The sequence below is a fragment of the Monodelphis domestica genome, chromosome 4, assembly GCF_027887165.1.
Source record: "Monodelphis domestica isolate mMonDom1 chromosome 4, mMonDom1.pri, whole genome shotgun sequence".
Taxonomy (NCBI): Eukaryota; Metazoa; Chordata; class Mammalia; order Didelphimorphia; family Didelphidae; genus Monodelphis; species Monodelphis domestica.
The window spans coordinates 111,165,681-111,186,427 of record NC_077230.1 but is presented as its reverse complement, the minus strand read 5'-3'; the positions used below and the strand labels follow the sequence as shown (position 1 = coordinate 111,186,427).

Below are 20,747 nucleotides of genomic sequence, written 5' to 3'. Positions count from 1 at the left end.
TTTTTAAAAACTCTTACCTTCCACCTTAGAATCAATACTGTATATTGGTTCTAAGGCAGAAGAGTGGTAAGGTTAGGCAATGGGGGTTAAGTGACTTGTCCAGGGTCACACAGCTAGGAAGGCCGTATTTGAAATGGGGGAAGGGTCCATGATCTTGGCTTATCCATCAGAATCCATGGATGTGGATATCCAAAACAGGGATAGAAATAATCACCAGGTTCCCATCCAATGAGACAAATCTCTAGTCATGAATAAAGGAATTGATAGAAGTTTACAAGAAAAGAGGCCATTTAACTTTTCTCACAAATGTTTAATGTTCATTTAATAAAACATTCATATATATAAATTTTACTGCTATTACAAATTTTTACACACAAGAGCCTCTTTCCAAATTGAATTTGAAAAGTGGTTAGAAAAGACAAAAATAATTTTCTTTTATTATGCTTGGAGTGCCAGAAAGCTGTACCCAAAAGCTTGCTGCATTTACAACATTTCCTCAGTGTGGCTAGCATTGGTTATTTAGTTTGGACCATTTTAACCAATGCTAGCAAAAAATGCATTCCTTTGGAAATCCAAAGCTCAGCTTCATGCTTCAGGGTTTGGAAGTTCTTGAACAAAACACACAGTTCTTAACTAAGTAGCTTGCATTGACATCATTTTCTGAAGCGTTTGAAAAGTGGGTGGACATGCTTATTTACAGATGCTTTGCTCCTAGAAGTATGGTACTCCATATAAACAGTGTCATCTGCACCAGACATGGAGCTCATTGAGCCAAAACGACGGGACACCTGAATGGGTAGAAAGCAAAGAAGTGAGGGGGCAGGGAGTACTACAGGCATGGGGGACAGATGACGCAGGGAAGTAGGAGATGAAGTATAGCGTTCCCAGTTCCCCAGGGACAAAAGAAGACTTCTTCATTTCCATCTTAACCAGAACTTCCAGAAAATATGTATAAAACTGAAGTCAAAAGCATCTCAAGAAATGTAAATTCAGGCTTCACTAGTAGGCTACTTCTCAGGGTTATTCCTTAAAGGTAATCAATAGATAAATTAATACAAAGGGTGCCCCCAAATATACCTCATATCTATGAATTTGCAAGACAGAGATGTCTTCCTGGGTTTCTAAAGCTGGGGAGAGCACATGAAAAGACTACAATCCAAAGAATGTTTCCCTATTATCGTAGTTGACCCTTAATCACCTTATAACAGCAAAAAGTCTAAGGTTTATTACCCTTATGTGACCGATGAAGAAACTGAGGATCAAGTGACCTGCCCAAAGGCCACACACTAGTTAATGGCAAGGCTGGGACTGCAGCCCAAGATATTTAATGAACTCATAGCTCTTATTTACATTTTCTTCTATAGACTCAACAAGTAGAATCATTGGGGAAAATCACATCTACTTCTTTGGAATTAAATGTTAAGAACCTTCTTCTTTGCATAAATTGAAGCCTGAAACCCACATGACAAGAATGATTGTCAAGTCTGGCTTTCTGCCAACTCACCTGAGTGGATCTGGAGCCAAATTCTCCGGCTACCACCTCTTCCTCAGCATCCAAGTCAGTGGCTGCCAAGACTTTCTGCAGAAGCTGCTGCTGTTCCTCTTTAGATGAAAATGCCAATTCTTCTTCCTCCATACCAGCAAGCTTTGTAATTACCTATAAAGGAGGAAATGGCAGACTTGTTCTCTTTTGGTAGCCATTAAAATATTTTCTTTATTATGAGCTTAATAATCACCAACAACTTTGACCATATTTTAACCAAAAGAGTAACAACAACAAAAAAGAATGTAAAAAGGAATTCTTAATCCCTTTCTCTAATTTAACTGGTGAATTGGAGGTCCTTTTACCATAGAAGATGTGTAAAGTTATATCAGCCCACAGTGAAAGGAAGTAGAAACCAGAGAGACAGGAAGTGAGATAAGAGGGAGCTATTGGGGGCAGTTGGGTAGCTCAGTGGATTGAGAGCCAGGACTAGAGATGAGAGGTCCTAGGTTCAAATCTGGCCTCAGACACTTCCCAGCTGTGTGAGCCTGGGCAAGTCCATTAACCCCCATTGCCTAGCCCTTACCACTCTTCTTCCTTGGAACCAATACACAGTATTGATTCTAAGATGGAAGGCAAGGGTTTAAAAAAAGGGGGGGGGGCACATAAAAGACCAGCGTGAGTACTGAGAAGGGCTTTTTGGACCTTTTTTGATTTGGGAGTTGGTTGTTGTGGATTGATTGCTAGTGGTGTGGGTTGGTGATTAATTGGTGGTTGCTTGCAGGTGAGCTGAGCTGAAGGGGGATCAGCTGAACTTTTCCCTATAGGCAGTTATAGGATAGCTAGTTAGGTATTAGGCAATTTATTTCTCTACCTCTTTCCTATATTTCCCTCCTTTTTATTATATTCTCATTAAAACTAAAATGGTTAAAAGCTACTCCACTATTTTGTCAAACTCCTAATTTAACCCTTACAACAATTCTATATGGGATAATATTTTAATTTTTGTTTATTTGCCAGTTCTCACTAATTAGCTGCCTTTTCACTGCAACAACCTCTCTGGTTCACTATGAAATAATGTGCTGCTTAAGAGATCCAGCACCTTGGTTTCATAGCAAGTGGGCTGTGTGGGAAAAGAACATCTGATAACATAGTTCTTAACATATGAATATGACTCTCCTGACACACTGTAAACAGGGCAGCAATCTCTGTTGGGGATAGATTCATAGATCATAAAGAGCTATTGTGATATGGAAATCACTTTAAAAGACTGATATATATTAATTTAAGGTCGCCAAGGAATTCAGCTATGTAATTCCTAAATGAAAACTCAAGTCAGCAGTCAACCTTTTTATGGTGTTTTAATTACAAACAGGAAGAAGAAAAGTATTAGAGGGAAAGAGAAAGAGGGAGAAAAGGGAATAGGGCTTAAATACCCACTCTGCTTAGGCTGGGCCAAAGGCCCTAGGCCCTGGATAGCCGAGGCAAAGAAAAGAGATCAGTCCCTATCATTCACGTGACCAAAATGGAGAAACAGTCTGAGGGCCTCCACTCCAAGCACCAGCTCCAACAACCACCTCTCCTCCACCCAGGAAGAAAGAAGCCCTCCTCAGCTGTCCTCTACCTCACTTCCTGTGTCTCACCTGTGCCAATGGTGGCTCTAGCTTAACCCAGGACCGCTCGGAGGTCTGTCCCCATTGCACATGTCTGTTGAAGGCCATATTCTCAAATAATTAAATCTTGAGTTTTGCTGCAGCCCTTCCTGATCTTGTTACACTGAGTAGGGTGGAGATTGTAGTTTCCAAGATCTGATTCTGTTATTCCAAGTATCTCTATTGTTATTGATCAGGAAATAGCTAAATCCTATCTTCTAAAGAATGGTTTGAACAGGGTTGAGTAGTTTTGAAATTCACACTATAAGACACCTTTGGGGTCTTTTAGTATAACCCACTTACTTTTACACATAGGACCCAGAAGTTGGAAGTGGCAGAGATTGAATAAGAAAAAGAACAATAATCCCAAATGTTCATACACTCCTTTGAGTTAAGGTGATGGTACCTTCTTATCAAATAAGATAATATTTATAATGTCAACATCATGTTTGGCCCACAGTAGATGCTATATAAATGCTTATTCTTGTTCCCTTCCTCTTTTTTGTGTTATATTTTCTATTTTGTTCTTCTAAGGAATCACTTAGTTCTTCCCCTCTGCTTGTTAATTATTATTCAAATAAAATAACATATGAATATATGAAGCCTCATACTTCCTTCCATCACAAAAACCTACTCTGAGATGAATCAGTAGGTATGAACACCAAAGAACAAACTTCTACATTTCAATAAACAGGAAAAAACTTGTTACTGTGGTGGCAGTTTATCCTTGAATCAGTTGTGTAGAGTTTTAATGAGTATAAGAAATATGATCAGGATTTGTAAAATGAAAGATTATGCTGCACATTTAAAACTACTTAACTAAGCAATCTTTCATTAAACAAGTTATTGAAAATAAAAAATGGGAAGTGGACACCAGAAATTATATCAACACTGATCAGAAGAATTTTATCCTGAAACTTAACCAATGTAAATTAGTTGCCACAAAAGATCAAAAGAGAAAATGCTTTGTTAGCAAGTCTCATACTTGGCCAAAGTGTGCCAAGTTAGAATATAAACTCATCAGTAAAATCTTACAAAGAATAAAGAGGAATAATTATGGGCAATATTGTATAATAAAGCAGAGTGAAAGGGTGAAAGGTTAAACTAGTTTAAAGAAAGTTTTTCAAGATACCTAATAAAACAAAATCAGTCCAAGAACATTCAAATATTAAAATGGGAAGACAATGAACAGAAGAAAAATACACAAGATTTGCAAAACCCTTTTCAATGTGGATCCCGAATAATGGATAATAGAACTACTGACACTTGAAAGGGATCCTAACATTACAGTACTGTGGAAACTTACAGAATAGGAGAAAACTATAAAGAGTACAAAGACATGAAAAGCAGTTAGACTGGACCAAATATAAGAGAAGATTCTTGCTGGAGGTGAAAGAAGTGTAAAGGGATTTATATACAAAGTATCTGGAGGAAGGGAAGATATTAAAAAAACATGGAAAAAATCTGGGGCCATATTAATATTGAAAAGGGGTTATCAGGAAAACATTAGTAATTACTGACCTATTAAGACTATTTTCCTTTCTATACAATAATTTTTCAAAAGTCATCTATATACACATAACATCCTCAATGAGGGCATTCGGAAGAAATAAGCAATTTTTTTAAATTATATTTTATTTGATCATTTCCAAGCATTATTCATTAAAGACATAGATCATTTTCTTTTCCTCCCCCCAACCCCCCATAGCCGACGCGTAAATCCACTGGGCATTACATGTTTTCTTGATTTGAACCCATTACTATGTTGATAATATTTGCATCAGAGTGTTCACTTAGAGTCTCTCCTCTGTCATGTCCCCTCAACTGCTGTATTCAGGCAGTTGCTTTTCCTCGGTGTTTCCACTCCCATAGTTTATCCTTTGCTTATGAATAGTGTTTTTTTCTCCTAGATCCCTGCAAATTGCTCAGGGACATTACACCGCCACTAATGGAGAAGTCCATTACGTTCGATTATACCACAGTGTATTAGTCTCTGTGTACAATGTTCTCCTGGTTCTGCTCCTCTTGCTCTGCATCACTTCCTGGAGGTTGTTCCAGTCTCCATGGAACTCCTCCACTTTATTATTCCTTTTAGCACAATAGTATTCCATCACCAACATATACCACAATTTGCTCAGCCATTCCCCAATTGATGGGCATCCCCTCGTTTTCCAGTTTTTGGCCACCACAAAGAGCGCAGCTATGAATATTTTTGTACAAGTCTTTGTGTCCATTATCTCTTTGGGGTACAGACCCAGCAGTGCTATGGCTGGATCAAAGGGTAGATATTCTTTTGTCGCCCTTTGGGCATAGTTCCAAATTGCCCTCCAGAATGGTTGGATCAGTTTACAACTCCACCAGCAATGAATTAATGTCCCCACTTTGCCACATCCCCTCCAGCATTCATTACTTTCCTTTGCTGTTATGTTAGCCAATCTGCTAGGTGTGAGGTGATACCTCAGAGTTGTTTTGATTTGCATCTCTCTGATTATAAGAGATTTAGAATACTTCTTCATGTGCTTATTAATAGTTTTGATTTCTTTATCTGAGAACTGCCTATCCATGTCCCTTGCCCATTTATCAATTGGAGAATGGCTTGATTTTTTGTACAATTGATTTAGCTCTTTATAAATATGAGTAATTAAACCTTTGTCAGAGGTTTCTATGAAGATTTTTTCCCAATTTGTAGTTTCCCTTCTGATTTTAGTTACATTGGTTTTGTTTGTACAAAAGCTTTTTAGTTTGATGTAGTCAAAATTATTTATTTTACATTTTGTGATTCTTTCTATGTCTTGCTTGGTTTTAAAGCCTTTCCCCTCCCAAAGGTCTGACATGTATACTATTCTGTGTTTACCCAATTTACTTATGGTTTCCTTCTTTATGTTTAAGTCACTCACCCATTTTGAATTTATCTTGGTGTAGGGTGTGAGGTGTTGATCTATTCCTAGTCTCTCCCACACTGTCTTCCAATTTTCCCAGCAGTTTTTATCGAATAGTGGATTTTTGTCCCAAAAGCTGGGATCTTTGGGTTTATCGTATACTGTCTTGCTGAGGTCGCTTTCCCCCAGTCTATTCCACTGATCTTCCTTTCTGTTTCTTAGCCAGTACCAAATTGTTTTGATGACTGCTGCTTTGTAATATAGTTTAAGGTCAGGGACTGCAAGGCCCCCATCATATGTGTTTTTTTTCATTATTTCCCTGGATATCCTTGATCTTTTGTTCTTCCAAATGAACTTTGTTATGAGAAATAAGCAATTTTTAAAAAGTCATTTAATAATGGATCACTTCTTTACCATCTTGTATTTAATTTAAAGAGGTAGAGAACATGAGATTCCATTATTCCTATTACTTATTAATTACAAAAAAAACTTATCTGGGGTCACCCATCTATATATCAAGATCATTCAAGATTCCTTGGAAGACAGGGGCAGCTGGGTAGCTCAGTGGATTGAGAGCTAGGCCTAGAGACAGGAGGTCCTAGGTTCAAATCTGACCTCAGCCACTTCCCAGCTGTGTGACCCTGGGCAAGTCACTTGACCCCCATTGCCTAGCCCTTACCACTCTTCTGCCTTGGAGCCAATACACAGTATTGACTCCAAGACGGAAGGTAAGGGTTTAAAAAAAAAAAATCCTTAGAAGACATCACATTGATGAAGTATGCTTACAAAAATTATTCACCACTGCAATGGAGATCGTTATCAAAATCAGTTCTCTGAGTTATAAAATTACATCTGCATAGTCATTAGCCACCAAGTATCAGGGTTAAACATAAAAAATCTAGGCACTGTTATTAGCTATCAATGAAAATGGTTTTACTGCTCCAGCTCTTAGAATCAACCTTGATATTTATTGGAAGGATGCAGTGGGGAAGTAGAAAGAGCCCTGACCATGGAAGACTTGGGTTTCATGTCTTAGCTCTCTCATTTACTAGCTGTGTGATTTGGGCAACAATCCAATAGACTTTTATTAAACATCTAGATGCAGAGAATAATATTAGGTGCTGGCAAAGACAAAATTAAAAAGTCCTTACAATATTTTTATCTAGATTTTATCAAAGTATTTGATAGAAGAACTTGTACTTTTCTTGTGGAAACATGGAGAGATGCAAATTAGACTATAATAAAATTAAGTGGATTTTAAATTGGCTGTCTTAGTCAATAATAGTTTGATTTCAATTTGGCAGGGTGTCTCCAATGGAATGCCCCATAAATCTGTGGTCAACTCTGTGCTGTTTTAAAATTTTTATCAATTATGTGGATAAAGGCATTAGATGACATTGAATTTGCAGATGGCACAACGTTAGGTAAAATAGCTAATGCTTTGGATAATAAAGTTGGGATCCCAAAAGATTTCTGATAGGCTAGAACATTGGGGCTAATTCAATAACGTGAAATCCGATAGAGACAAATAGAGCCTTATATGAGTTTAAAAAATTTAATTCTACAAATACAGAATAGGAAAATCATGGTAGAGAGTAGTGTGTAGAAAAAGAGATCTGGAGAGTTAAGGAGACTTCAAGTCTCAATATGAGTCAGTAATGCCATGGCAGCTACCAAAACTGCCACAATGTGTAAAGCAATCTTGTGCTGCATTAAGATAAACTATAGCTTCCAGGAATAAGGAGGTCCCACTGTATTCTGTTCTGGTCCGATCACATTTGAAGACTGTGTGTGTGTGTGTGTGTGTGTGTGTGTGTGTGTGTGTGTGTGTGTGTGTGTGACACTGTTTAGGAAGGACATTAAAGAGCCCAAGAGTATCTACAGAAGGGTAACCAGGATGGTGAAAGGCCTTTCCTTAAATTCATGTATTCCTAAAGAATATTCCCCCCACCCCCCACAACACACACATACACCAGTGACTACCTATCACACCCTGGATCAAATATAAAATCCTTTGGCTGGGGCAGCTGGGTAGTCCAGTGGATTGAGAACCAAGTCTAGGGATGGGAGGTCCTAGGTTCAAATCTGGCCTCAGACATTTCCTAGCTGTGTGACCCTGGGCAAGTCACTTAACCTCCATTGCCTAGCTCTTACCACTCTTCTGCCTGTAGAACCAATACACAGTATTGATTCCAAGACGGAAAGTAAGGGTTTAAAAAAAATCCTTTGGCATTCAAAGCCCTTCATCATCTGTACCCTCTTTTTAAAAACTTACACCTCTCTACATATTCTGTAATTCAATGACACTGGATGCCTTGTTTTTCCTCAAACAAAACACTTAAAATTAAAAAAGAAAATTCCGTGGCAGGATCAATTTCTAGTCTAATCCTTCTAATTGTACCTGGAAATGAAAATTAAAAAACAAAAAAATTCCGTACCTTTCTCTTAAGATAAAAACTGCTCAATATTAGTGGAAAGTGAATCTTATCCTTTCTAAAGATAAATTATTTAGGATTAGAGTTTTAACAGATTTGTGATACAGTGGTTGGATGGAAAGAGGCAGCTAACCTTCTAATGTGTGCCCCCCAAAACCAGCTCTGCTGCTCATTCCTTCCCCACATAAGTCATTTAGGATACTAAATTCTGCCATTGACTTGCTAGGCATAGTAAGTAACCTAAAAAGAAAAGCCATGGCATAAGATGAATCAAGCCACAATAACCTATCCTTGTAAAATCTTTAAAGTGGTCAAATTTATTGTGGTTGTTCAAGTCATTTTCCTGTTATGTTGGGCTTTTCGTGACCCCACTTGGAGTTTTCTTGGCAAAGATAATAGAGTGGACTGTCATTTCCTTTTCCAATTCATTTTATAGATGAGGAAACTGAGGCAAAAGAGTAAAGTAACCTCTCCATAGTCACACATTGAGTAAGTGTCTGACATCAGATTTGAACTCAGGAAAATGAGTCTTCCTGACTAAAGGCCCAGTCCTTTATCTACTGTGCCACCTAATCTGCGCTAAGCAATTAATAATGTGCCTTAAATGACCCTCTCAACCTCCTATTTCCTAACTATGGCAAACTAAAGAAGGATTAGTATTACCAACTTGTTGGTGAGTTGTTTCAGTCACACCTGACTCTTCATGACCCTATTTGAGTTTTTCTTGGCAAAGACAATGGAGTGGTTTGTCATTTCCTTCTTTAGCTCATTTTATAGATAAGGAAATCAGGGTTAATTAAGTGACTTACCCAGAGTCACACAGCTAATGAGACTGGATTCAAACTCATGAAGATGAGTCTTCCCGATTTTAATTCCAGTGCTCTATCTACAAAATTAGCCAGTTACCCAGTATTACAGGGTACTCTGATGAAGAGTAAGGAGTGCTGTACATGAATGAAAGCCATGAATGAAAGACTAAGACATGCTCGTTTATTTTTGACAATTAGAAGGCTTTTATGGATATTTTACTTGAATTTTCTCTTTTTTCTTTTCCTGTATGTGCCCTTACCTCTATTCTAACCCCAAAATTTGATTCAGAATCTTGTCAGAACCTCCAAAGCATCCCAAGTTTCAACATATTTAGCTCATTTTCCAATTGGCCACTTATTTTCTTCTTCCAACATTCCCTTTCCATTCCACCAAGAAATTCGCCTGTGTCCTCTAGTTACTGGTTTGGAAAGGCACTAAAGCCCATTCGTCAAGCCCTCAATTGAGTACCTTCCTAATTAGTTAACCAACAATTCATCCAGAGACAAAGGACTTACATAAGATTTTTAACTACCTAGTGATTCTTTATGCCTAAAGTTTTTCTCAAGTAAGTATCAACAGTGGTCACCACTTCCCTCTGAGGCTGAAACCTTCCTTCCAGCACTTGTCCTAATGGGAAAAGGAATCCAGTGCAACTTACCTTGAAGCTGTAACCTTGATCTACCAGGAACCGCTGCCGTTTGGTTGAATATGCCATTTCCTGTGTATCTTGGGATACCAACGAATAGAAGAAGGCATTATACTCCTCTGCAACCATTCCTAGGAGACATGAGACAGCAGATATTAGTTTGTGAAAAAACAGTGAGATTTCCTATTGAGTTGGAAGCTTGAATGGAAGGTAGATTGCCTGACCAACATGTATTCACTTCAGGAAGACTATACAGTTTGTACTAGACTGAATAATGATCAAATATCTGAAGGAAAACTATTGTGATATCTTCCATCCCAACTGTACAGGAGGTCAGCCAAAAGCAAAGGACAATAAAGAAGGATTCTTCTTTTCCTAATCACCTCACTCCTATTCTAGAGGGATCCTATCCAATAGAATTCACTGGGACATAGAAACAAAGCAGTTCAATTCCCTTCAAAACTTTTAAGAGTTAATGTTTAGGTCCCTATTAAAAGCTTCTTAAGGGGGCACCTAGGTGGCTCAGTGAGAGGTTCTGAGTTCAAATGTGGCTTCAGCCACTTCTTAGCTGTGTCGTGACCCTGGGCAAGTCACTTAACCCCTATTGCCTAGCCCTTACCACTCTTTTGCCTTGGAACCAATACACAGTATTGATTCTAAGATGGAAGGTAAGGGTTTAAAAAGAAAAAAAAAAGCTTCTTAACCTTTTTTTTTGCATGTGTCACAGACCCCTCTGGTGGTCTAGTGAAGCCTTTTCAGAATATTGTTTTTTAATGCATAAAATACATGGGACAACAAAATGGACATCAAAAAAATATTTTTTAAAAAAAGTTCACAACTCAGGATTCTGCTTTAAATAATACAGAATTGACAGGTGGGAAGGGAGCTATCCATTTTATGTTCCTTCAGGCTTCCTTATCTAACATTGTCTCTGAAGTGTTGAAGTGCTTACCTCCCTTGCAACCCCTTCTCCAAAAAACCAGTTTCCTCTAATCCACAATTCACCAAGTCCTTGGTGTCCTTGCTGGAAATAGCAAATCCCAGCTAGCAAGGATGCTGGCTGTAGAATATGATTACGTCTTTCCATTTTGATTTTTACAAATGTGGTTCTGCCCGCATCCCCTCTAGTTTATGATTCAAAGTCAAGAGTTTGGTTTCAATTTTTGCTGATAGTTTTCCTATTACTGCTTTTCTGGAATAAAATCCACTTGGTCACATTGAATGATCCTTGTGATATATTGCTGTAGTCTCCTTGCTAGTATTTTACTTAAAATTTTTGCAACAATATTCATTAGAGAAACTGACCTATAATTTTTTCCCTCTGTTTTTACTCTTCCTGGTTTAGGTATTGGCATCATATTTGTGTCACAAAAGGAATTAGATCCCATTCTACCTTTGTTTGTTTTCCAGTAATTTATATAATATTTGAATGAATTGTTCTTTAAAGGTTTGGTAGAATTCACTCCTGAATCTATCTGGTCCTGGGGATTTCTTTTTCTACAGGGAGCTCATTTATGGATTCTTCAATTTTTTTTTTCTAAGAGGATTATTTAAGAATCCTATTTCCTTTTCTGTTAATTTGGGCAATTTATATTTTTGTAAATATTCATCTATTTTACTTAAATTGTAAGATTTGTTGGCATATAAGTGGGCAAAATGGCTTCTAATAATTGCTTTAATTTCATTTTCATTGGTGGTGCATTCCCTCTTTTCATTTTTGATCCGGCTTCCATTTTTCATGCTACCTCTTGTGTCTCAGAGTTTTTAAGCTTGTTTTTCTTTTCTTGCTGCCCCAGAAATAACTTTAGCTTCAAATCTTTCCCCATCAGGTCTTTTTTGTATGAAGACATCCTTAGTCCTCAGGGTCAGTAGATTTGGCTTCTGGTATCCTCAATGAATTCCAAAGGAGCATTCCCCTGGCAAACATCCATCAGTTTCTAATTCAATGTGAATGATTGGATTAGTGTCCAAATAAAAATGTTTCATGGTTAAACTTTTCCATTTAACTCAGAATCTTTGGGTAACATCAGAAAATTCTAGTAAACACCCCATGGGTTGTGGATGTTGCCCTTGGAAACTAAGGGGAACTATTTTATTTTTGGATCAAAGATTTTGATTACTAAGTTCAAATTTCCCCTGACCTCTATTTTATTCAACAAACAGCCTGAACAGTAGAAGAATTCTATAGGTGGTATCTTTCAAGACACATTTCAGAACATAGGGATCTTAGATAAAACTAGATTACCTTTCTTGGCTCGAAGCACCCGCCCCAACCTTTGTGCCTCTTGTCTTCGGGAGCCACCATGAGAAGATATCTGAATTAGAACATTTGCTTCAGGAAGATCAAATGAAGTGTCTCCTACCTGCAAAATTGAAGTATGTACTGAGTTTGGACTAGGCAAGAACCAGGTTTTGAATAAACAATGAAAAGATATAAAGAACAGATCTATACTTTAAAAATGATGCAGAGTGAAATAAGCAGAATCAAGAATAACACACATACAATTATAATAAAAAAGAAACTGAATGCTTTGTGATTAAAATGACTAAGCATGGCTCCAGTTAAGAGATAAGAAAACTGCTTCTCTTCTGGGCATAAATGGGGAATAATACACACACACCATTAAAAATATGGAATAATACACACACACCATTAAAAATATGGTTACTATATCATCTGATTTTTCTGAATTTTTTTCCCCTCTTCTTGCTTTGTTATAAGGGATGACATGCTGGATGGGGGAAGAGTAAAAGGATATTATTTGGAAATGAAGGTACTATAAATACAAAAGATAATTATAAAATTAAAAAATATGTATGAAAAATATGAAACGAAATATATATGAGAATTCCTGTATCCCAAATTCTGTAAGTAATGTCTTGGTCAATGTAAGAGAACATCATCAAATGGCATTAATATTCTTCTGATACTTGGATTAGTAAGTGCGTTGACATTCTTGAATAATCAAGTCAATAAAAACCCACTTGTGGAATATCCTCAGGCTTTTTTAAATCCCTGAAAGCTCCCAAATAGAATCCCTTCTTGGCAAACTTTATTGTAAACTCTAAGAATGCAAACTCATTTGTAGTATTACAATGAGCAAAACATAATTAAGAAGGTTAAACTGTGGTCCCTCAAATCCTGATACATTCAAATCAAAGAAATAACTTTAGGGCTAGCAATCCACTATTTTGCTGTTCTGTCAGCACAAAGAATGGCAAGTAAAAATTAAGGACAAACTAGCCAAGAGTTATCCATTCAACCAGAGGAAGTCATAATTATGATCTGTATGTTCACCCAACTGCCTTCTTCCTGTTAAAGCAACATCACCTTGAAGGAGGCCTTACTTACTTTGGATATGAAGATAGTGTTGATCTTTGGATTATGCTTGAAATTCTGTAGAATCTGCATCCTTTCCCCTTGTGATGTAGGACCATAGATATAGGGTCTAGAAAAGAATGCAGCTCAGTTAGAAGACTAGGAATGACTTGTTAAGGTCCAGCTTATAGAAGGCCCCCTGATATCTTAAAAACCTGGCACAAGCATGTGATCCTTCACTTTTATTCCCTGCATGAGTTTATAGTATGTGATATGTGTCTTAAGTCATAATGTGGGGAATATTGAAAAATGTATTCCATAAAAGCACTGGTATAACCTCTACTGGACTGAGGGAATGTAAATCACAAAATGTCAGAAAACAATTGTCAAAAATTGTTTCTACATGTAATTGAAAAAATTTAGTAAAATATAAAATTTTTTAAAATCTTCAGATCTGTGACTTCATTATTGTGGGGAAATTACCTCCTTATAAGTAGATAAGCATCTCTTCTGTAATTTAGTCTTAAGGAGCTGCATGAAGACAATGAGAGGTTAAGAGACTTGCCCCACGATCATAGTGTTAGTATATGTTGGAGGATCCAAGTCTTCCTGACTCCAAAGTCAGGGATTTTTAGGGATTATTCCTGTATGGCAAAGCTATGCTAACTGAACTCACTGCAACTTTATGATACTTAATCTCAATCAGGCCCTCACTGTGACAAAGTAATCCTTTTACACATCCCTAATTAACTCCTTATCCCAACAGCCACCCTGGAGCTTTTCCAAACTTTTTCTGCCTTCCTTAAATTTTCCTTGGTTCTTCCTCTCCCATCTCTCAGCTAAGAATTGTCTTTCATATTCCACTGAAAAATAATGAGGATGTTTGTTTGAACCTCTTCTTCTATGTTCCTGATCTCATATCGCACAAATGCTTTCCACCTCCATCTCCTCCTTCACCCCATGTCACATAACGAGGTGCCCTCATTCTTGCCAAGGCAAACCTTGTAATATACAAGTGTGCATTTTAGCCTCTCATCTCAAGAATGCTGATCCCTATATCATTCCTTCTTTATCATCCCTACTTTCTAACTTCTCTTCAAGCTTCCCCTATCTACTAAATGATTCCTTTCTGACCACAAATATGCTCATTTCTTACCTACCATCCTCCTTAAAAATCCATCCATCCCTGAAAGATATTGTCATACACACACACACACACACATACACACACACACACACACACACACACACATGCACATTCTTTTGAGGCTAATTTCTTAGGTCATTCACAACAAATACCTCTACTTCTCTTTATTCACTCTGTTCTTAACTCTCTGAGGAATGGCTTATGATCTCATAATTCAACTAAAACTACTCTTTCAAAGGTTAACTAATGATCCTTTTTTTTAAAAACTCTTACCTTCTTGGAATCAATACTGTTATTGGTTCCAAGGCCAAAGAGCTTTGGAAGGGCTAGGAAAGAGGGTTGTGATTTATCAAAGGCCACCAAAGATCTCACTGCCAAATGCAATAGCATTTTCTCAGTTCTCATTCTGACACTGTTGATCACCCTCTTCTCCTTGATATTCTCTTCTTTAGGTTTTCATGGCACCTGTTCTTTTCTGACTACACTTTCTGCCTCCTTTCCAAGATCTTCATGTAAGGCATGCCTGCTAAACATGTGTTGGACCCTCTCCTTCCTTTATATGATTTCTTTTGGTGATTTCATCAGCTCCTATGGTTTCAAATGGCTGGAAGATTCTCAAATGTACTTATCTAGTACTTATCTAGACCTAATCTCTTGCCCACCCTCCAGTTTCATATTTTCAATTGTCTATTAGACATCTTAAAAAAAAAATAAACCCTTACCTTCTATCTTAGAACAATACTATGTATTGGATCCCAAGCAGAAGAGTGGTAAGGACTGGAAAATGGTTGTTAAGTGACTTGCTCAGAGTTACAGAGCTAGGAAGTGTCTGAGGCCAGATTTGAACCTAGAAGCTCCCATTTCTAGGTCTGGCTCTCAAGCCACTAAGACACCCAGCTGCCCCCTAGACATCTTAAACTCAGCATGCCTACATTCTTTTCTTGCCTTCTGAATCCACCATGGCTTTTCTGTAGTTAGGCACAAACCTGTCCAGCTCCCTAAGAAGTTATCACTAATTGGCAGCCAGGAACCACACTCCCTTCTCTGTCTCCTGATTTCTCTGGCCTCCAGGTGAGATAGCCCTCCCATGAATATTTCAGCAAGGACCTTTGTGCTCCTCAAGTATCTCCTATGGGTGACAATCTCTAGGAACTAAGTCAGGAGAGAAGTTTCATCTTTTGCTAAGATTGGTGCTACCTAGGTTTACAAGCAGTTGCTTTCCCCCTTTCAATTTAGTTTATACAAATATCAAGTTAAGCTTTTGCTTGCTCGATCTTCTAGCCTCCTGTAGGTTGGTAGAGAGGGTGTGGAGTGTGAGAATGGAGGTCAGATTCAACCTTGCTCTTTCCCCTGCCCCAAATCCTTTTAAAAAAAATGGTATTGTACTTTTTCCTCTATTACATGAAAAAATAATTTAAAACATTTTTTTAAAGTACTAAATTCTTTCCCCCTTAAAAAAAATAACCCTCACCTTCTGTCTCAGAAACAATACTGTATATTGGTTCCTAGGCAGAAAAGTGTGAAGGGCTAGCTAATGGGGGTTAAATGACTTGCCCAGGGTCACATAGCCAAGAAGTGTCTGAATCCAGATTTGAACCTAGGACCTCCTGACTCTAGGTCTGGCTCTCAATCCACTGAGACACCCAGCTGCAACCCCCCCTCCCTTTTTCTGACCCTCTCACTCTCTCCCTGAGATACTAAGTAAATAATTTGATACAGATTTTACATGTGTAATCATGAAAAACATTTTTTTATACTAGTCATTTTGTGGAAGAGATCTCAAAGGAGAAAAAAAAATAAAAAAATTTAAAAATAAAAGAAATACTGCCATTAGAACCAGGAAAACATTGTGCATAGTAACAATGATATTGTGGAATGATCAACTGTGATAGACTTAGCTACTCTGAGTAATACAAGGATTTGAGGACAATTCTGACAATGAAAAAGAATGCTAATCATCTCCAGAGAAAGAATTGTTGGAGTCAGAATGCAGATCAAAGCATAAAAATTTTCACTCTAGTTTACTTGGATTTTGGTTTTATATGATTATTCTCTTACAAAAAACAAAATGGAAATATGTTTTGCAGATAATACATGGATAATCCAGATCAAATTGCTTGCCAGCTCCAGGATGGGGAAGGGTTAGGAGACAATTTGGATCATATAACTTTGAAAAACTTACGTGCAAATTTATTATAACATGTAATTGGTAAGAATAAAATATCTTTATAAAAATAAAATAAAAAATAATAGAGAAATAAATATTGTTGTCAATGTGTACAATGTTTTTTGGTTTTGCTTGCTTCATTTTGTATCAGTTCATGATAAGTCTTTCTAGATTTTTCTGAAATCATCCTGCTTGCCATTTCTTATAGCAGTTGTATTCTATCACTATCATAAACCGACACCTGTCCTAATTTCAATGAGGAACTGTAAAATGGATTAGTAACATCTGCTTACCATTATTGCCAACACTGAAGATCTTTTATAACCCCTCCTACCAGTCTTGAACAAGACAGTGCTCTACTGTACTCTTGGCACTATTATTTTTCTTTAACCACTCCATTGTCCAAAGTAAATACTTTTCATATATTCGTCTGCCATAATTATTTTTTTTCTTTAGAATATTTTCCCATGGTTACATCATTTATGTTCTTTCCCTCACCTCCTCCCTCCCCACTCTCGTAGCCAACGAGCAATTTCACTGGGTTTTACATGTGTCATTGATCAACACCTATTTCCATATTATTAATATTTGCACTAGGGGAATCATTTAGAGTCTACATTCCCAATCATATCCCCATCAGACCATGTGATCAAGAAAATGTTTTTCTTCTATGTTTATAGGATTCATGATTCTCCCCTCCCCCCCTTCTCCTGGAGCTGACAAGCAGTACCACTGGGTTATACATGTATCTTTGTTCAAAACCTATTTCCATGTTATTCATATCTGCAGAAGAGCGATCTTTTAACATCAAAACCCCAATCATATCCCCATCAAACTATGTGATTGATCATGTTTTTCTTTTGCATTTCTACTCCCACAGTTCTTTCTCTGGATGTAGAAAACATTCTTTCTCATAAGTTCCTCTGGATTGTCCTGGATCATTGCGTTGCTGCTAGTAGAAAAGTCTGTTACATTCAATTGTGCCACAGTGTATCAGTCTCTGTGTACAATGTTCTCCTGGTTCTGCTCCTCTCACTCTGCATCAATTCCTGGAGGTCGTTCCAGTTCACATGGAATTCCTTCAGTTCATTATTCCTTTTAGCACAATAATATTCCATCACCAACATATACCACAATTTGTTCAGCCATTCCCCAATTGATGGGCATCCCCTCATTTTCCAATTTTTTGCCACCACAAAGAGTGCTGCTATGAATATTCTTGTACAAGTCTTTTTCCTTATTATCTCTTTGGAGTACAAACCTAGCAGTGGCATGCCATAATTAGTGGTATAATATGAAGAACACTGGACTTTGTAAGAGAGGAATACCCGAGTCTGAATTCTGTGCTTTGCTACTTACTGGCAGTTTAACCCTGAATAAGTCACTTTTCTCTGGGAGAGTCTCTTCATCTGTAAAATGAGGGAACTGGATAATGTGATATCTAAGAACTCTTCCACATTTAAATCCTATGATTCTATGATGGCTAGACAAGCTATATGAGCATCATCGGCACTGTTTTCAAAGCATTTTTTTTAAACCTTACCTTCTGTTGGTTCTAATGCAGAAGAGTGGTAAGGGCTAGGCAATGAGGGTTAAGTGACTTGCCCAGAGTCATACAGCTAGGAAGTGTCTGAGGCCAGATTTGAACCCAGGAACTCCTATCTCTGGGTCTGACTCTCAACCCGCAAAGCATTTTAACAAACATGAACCAAGAAAACTTCTTGAAACACTCCTGAATTTTGCATCTAAAGATTTTTACAAGTTGTCATCATTCTTTCCCAAAGATTTCCACAGTTAGGTTTCAAACAATTACTAGCTCTACTGGTAGTGTATATGCACTGATAGTATCATAATGACAAGTGATGACTGTGCTTCAGCTCTTTTTAAACATACATTTTGTGAGCTACAGAAACTAGTAAGTAGTCATATGATTAAAGATTGTAAACCTCAAAATTCCTTAGACGTATAAATGTTGGAAATTTCACCATTGGGATATTTCATACTTGGAAAATTTCTTACTGATAGTCTATTGGAATGGGAACCCCATTGGCATGGGAGGTTCCTTCTCTTCCCTTCTTAAGATTACTTTAGGACAGAAACCCTTTGCTGAACAATGGAAAGGACTTTGACCTATGCTTAAGCATAGAACAGGAATTTCTTTGAGTCTTGATTGATTTTAGAATTGATACAATGGAGATACTCCACCCTATTCAGTCCTAATAGGATTGAGTAAGGGCTGCAGCCTAGATCAAAATTTAATTATTTCTAAATCTCTACCATACTCAAGTTAACAGGATTTAGAAAGGGCTGTAGCAAAGGAGTAAAGATTTAATCATTTGAAAAATATGACCTTCAACAGACATGTGCAAAAGCCAGAAACCTCTGGGCGGTCCTGGGTTAAGCGAGAGCCTCCATTGACAGGGAAATTGATGAAGAGTGATTGGTAGATGTGAGGACTGAGGGGAGGCAACTTGGATGGTTTCCTTAAAGATAGGAGGGTCTGGAGACTGGGTGTGGTGGTTGAGGTTTTGGTCGGTGTGGTTCCTGGGCTCTGAGAAGGCTTGCTCTGAAGGAAGCTGAAGGTGGGGGCCTCTGAGACTGTTTTCTCCATTTTGGACACGTGAGTGAAAGGGACTGGTTTTTTTTTCTTTGCCCCAGCTATCTAAGGGCTTGGGCCTTTTGGCCCAGCCTAAACAGAAGGGGTATTTAAGCCCTATTCCCTTCTCCCCCTTTTTTTCTCTCTCTATCTCTAATTCCTTTCTTACTCCTATTGTAATTAAACTCCAAAAAAGGCTGACGGCTGACTTGAGTTTTTCATTTAGGAATTACATAGCTGATTCCTTGGCGACCTTAAATTAAGATATATCAGTCTTTTAAAGTGATTCCCTTGTAACATTGTGGCTGACCACACGGGAGTCTAAAGAATCCTCTCAATAAACTTTTGAAATTCCTTGCTTTTTTACTATACTGTCTCACCACTTAGTCCCTCTTTTTTTTTTAACAAAAAACTTGGCTTAAAGACACAGCTGCTAGAACACGTGAGTATAAAAAACTTTTTCTCTTTTCTCCTTAAGTTAAATTGGAATCAGCAGTTTTTTCTTTTTCTTCCCTTTAATCTTAAGGGACAGCTGGGTAGCTCAGCGGATTGAGAGCCAGGCCTAGAGACAGAAGGTCCTGGGTTCAAATCGGACCTCAGATACTTCCCAGCTGTGTGACTCTGATAGACAGAAAACAGCTGTTTTAAATCTCAGCAACAGGACTCTAAAGTCCTGGCTGGAAGAACTGTTTCTAAATATCCTTTCCCTTAAGGAACAACTTCCTGCATTAAAAAAAAAAAACCCTGTGGAAAGTTTGTTGCTTTGCCCTGCTCCCCACGTGTTTTGTGAAATTACAAAATATATATATAAAAATGAGTACTACATTCTTTGACAATTATATGGCAGCTGAAGAAGTAGGGGCATTGAGGAATGAAGGATACCTCCAAATTTTTATATTAATAGGTACTGTCATTTTTGTACTCCTCAATACTATATTTAGAGATGAAAAAATAAAAAATATTGAGGATAAAATAAAACAAAATGAGGATAAAATAAAACAAAATGAGGATAAAATAAAACAAAATGAGGATAAAATAGAAAATGTTGAGGATAAAATAAAAAAAATGAGGATAAAATAGAAAATATTGAGGATAAAATAGAAAATATTGAGGATAGAATAGAAAAAATTGAGGATACAATAGAAAAAATTGAGGATAAAATAGGAAATATTGAGAATAAAATAGAAAAACTTGAGGATAAAATAGGAAATATTGAGAATAAAATAGGAAATATTGAGGATAAAATGGGAAATATGGAAGATAAAATAGGAAAAATTGAGGATAAAATGCAAGCCCAATTAGAAGATCTAAAAAGTTTCTTACAGGATCAATTGGCAAACAACCACTCTACCAGAAACAGACCTGTTTCTGAACCTTTGAATGAGGAAATTTCCTTCCCTGAAATAGAGATGGAAAACACCTTCCCTATAGCCCAGTTAACAGACTGCTTCTCTCGTGTAGTGCAAATCTTGTCTGAATTTAATCCCCAAAACCCTTCCCCTGCAATCCCAGCTTCTCATGTTCCTTCTCCTACAGAAAACCAAATTCCAATGCAAGGGAGATCTTGTCCTCCTAGAGAAACCTGTCCTTGTCAAACTGACTCACAGGTGCAA

The 20,747-nt window shown here is 37.4% G+C and overlaps 1 protein-coding gene across 1 annotated transcript in view; it reads right to left on the bottom strand.

Moving 5' to 3' along the window:
* Nucleotides 1-289: 289 nt before the first annotated feature.
* ERCC3 (ERCC excision repair 3, TFIIH core complex helicase subunit) overlaps nucleotides 290-20,747 on the bottom strand; it is a 53,085-nt gene continuing 32,627 nt past the window's right edge. Inside the window, exons 11-15 of the mRNA XM_001366457.4 lie at nucleotides 13,258-13,354; nucleotides 12,151-12,268; nucleotides 9,918-10,036; nucleotides 1,505-1,657; nucleotides 290-788 (exon numbers count right to left, since the gene is read on the bottom strand). Of these exons, the coding sequence (XP_001366494.1) occupies nucleotides 654-788; nucleotides 1,505-1,657; nucleotides 9,918-10,036; nucleotides 12,151-12,268; nucleotides 13,258-13,354 (622 nt within the window). The 3' untranslated portion in view covers nucleotides 290-653. The remainder of the gene's footprint in view (nucleotides 789-1,504; nucleotides 1,658-9,917; nucleotides 10,037-12,150; nucleotides 12,269-13,257; nucleotides 13,355-20,747) is intronic.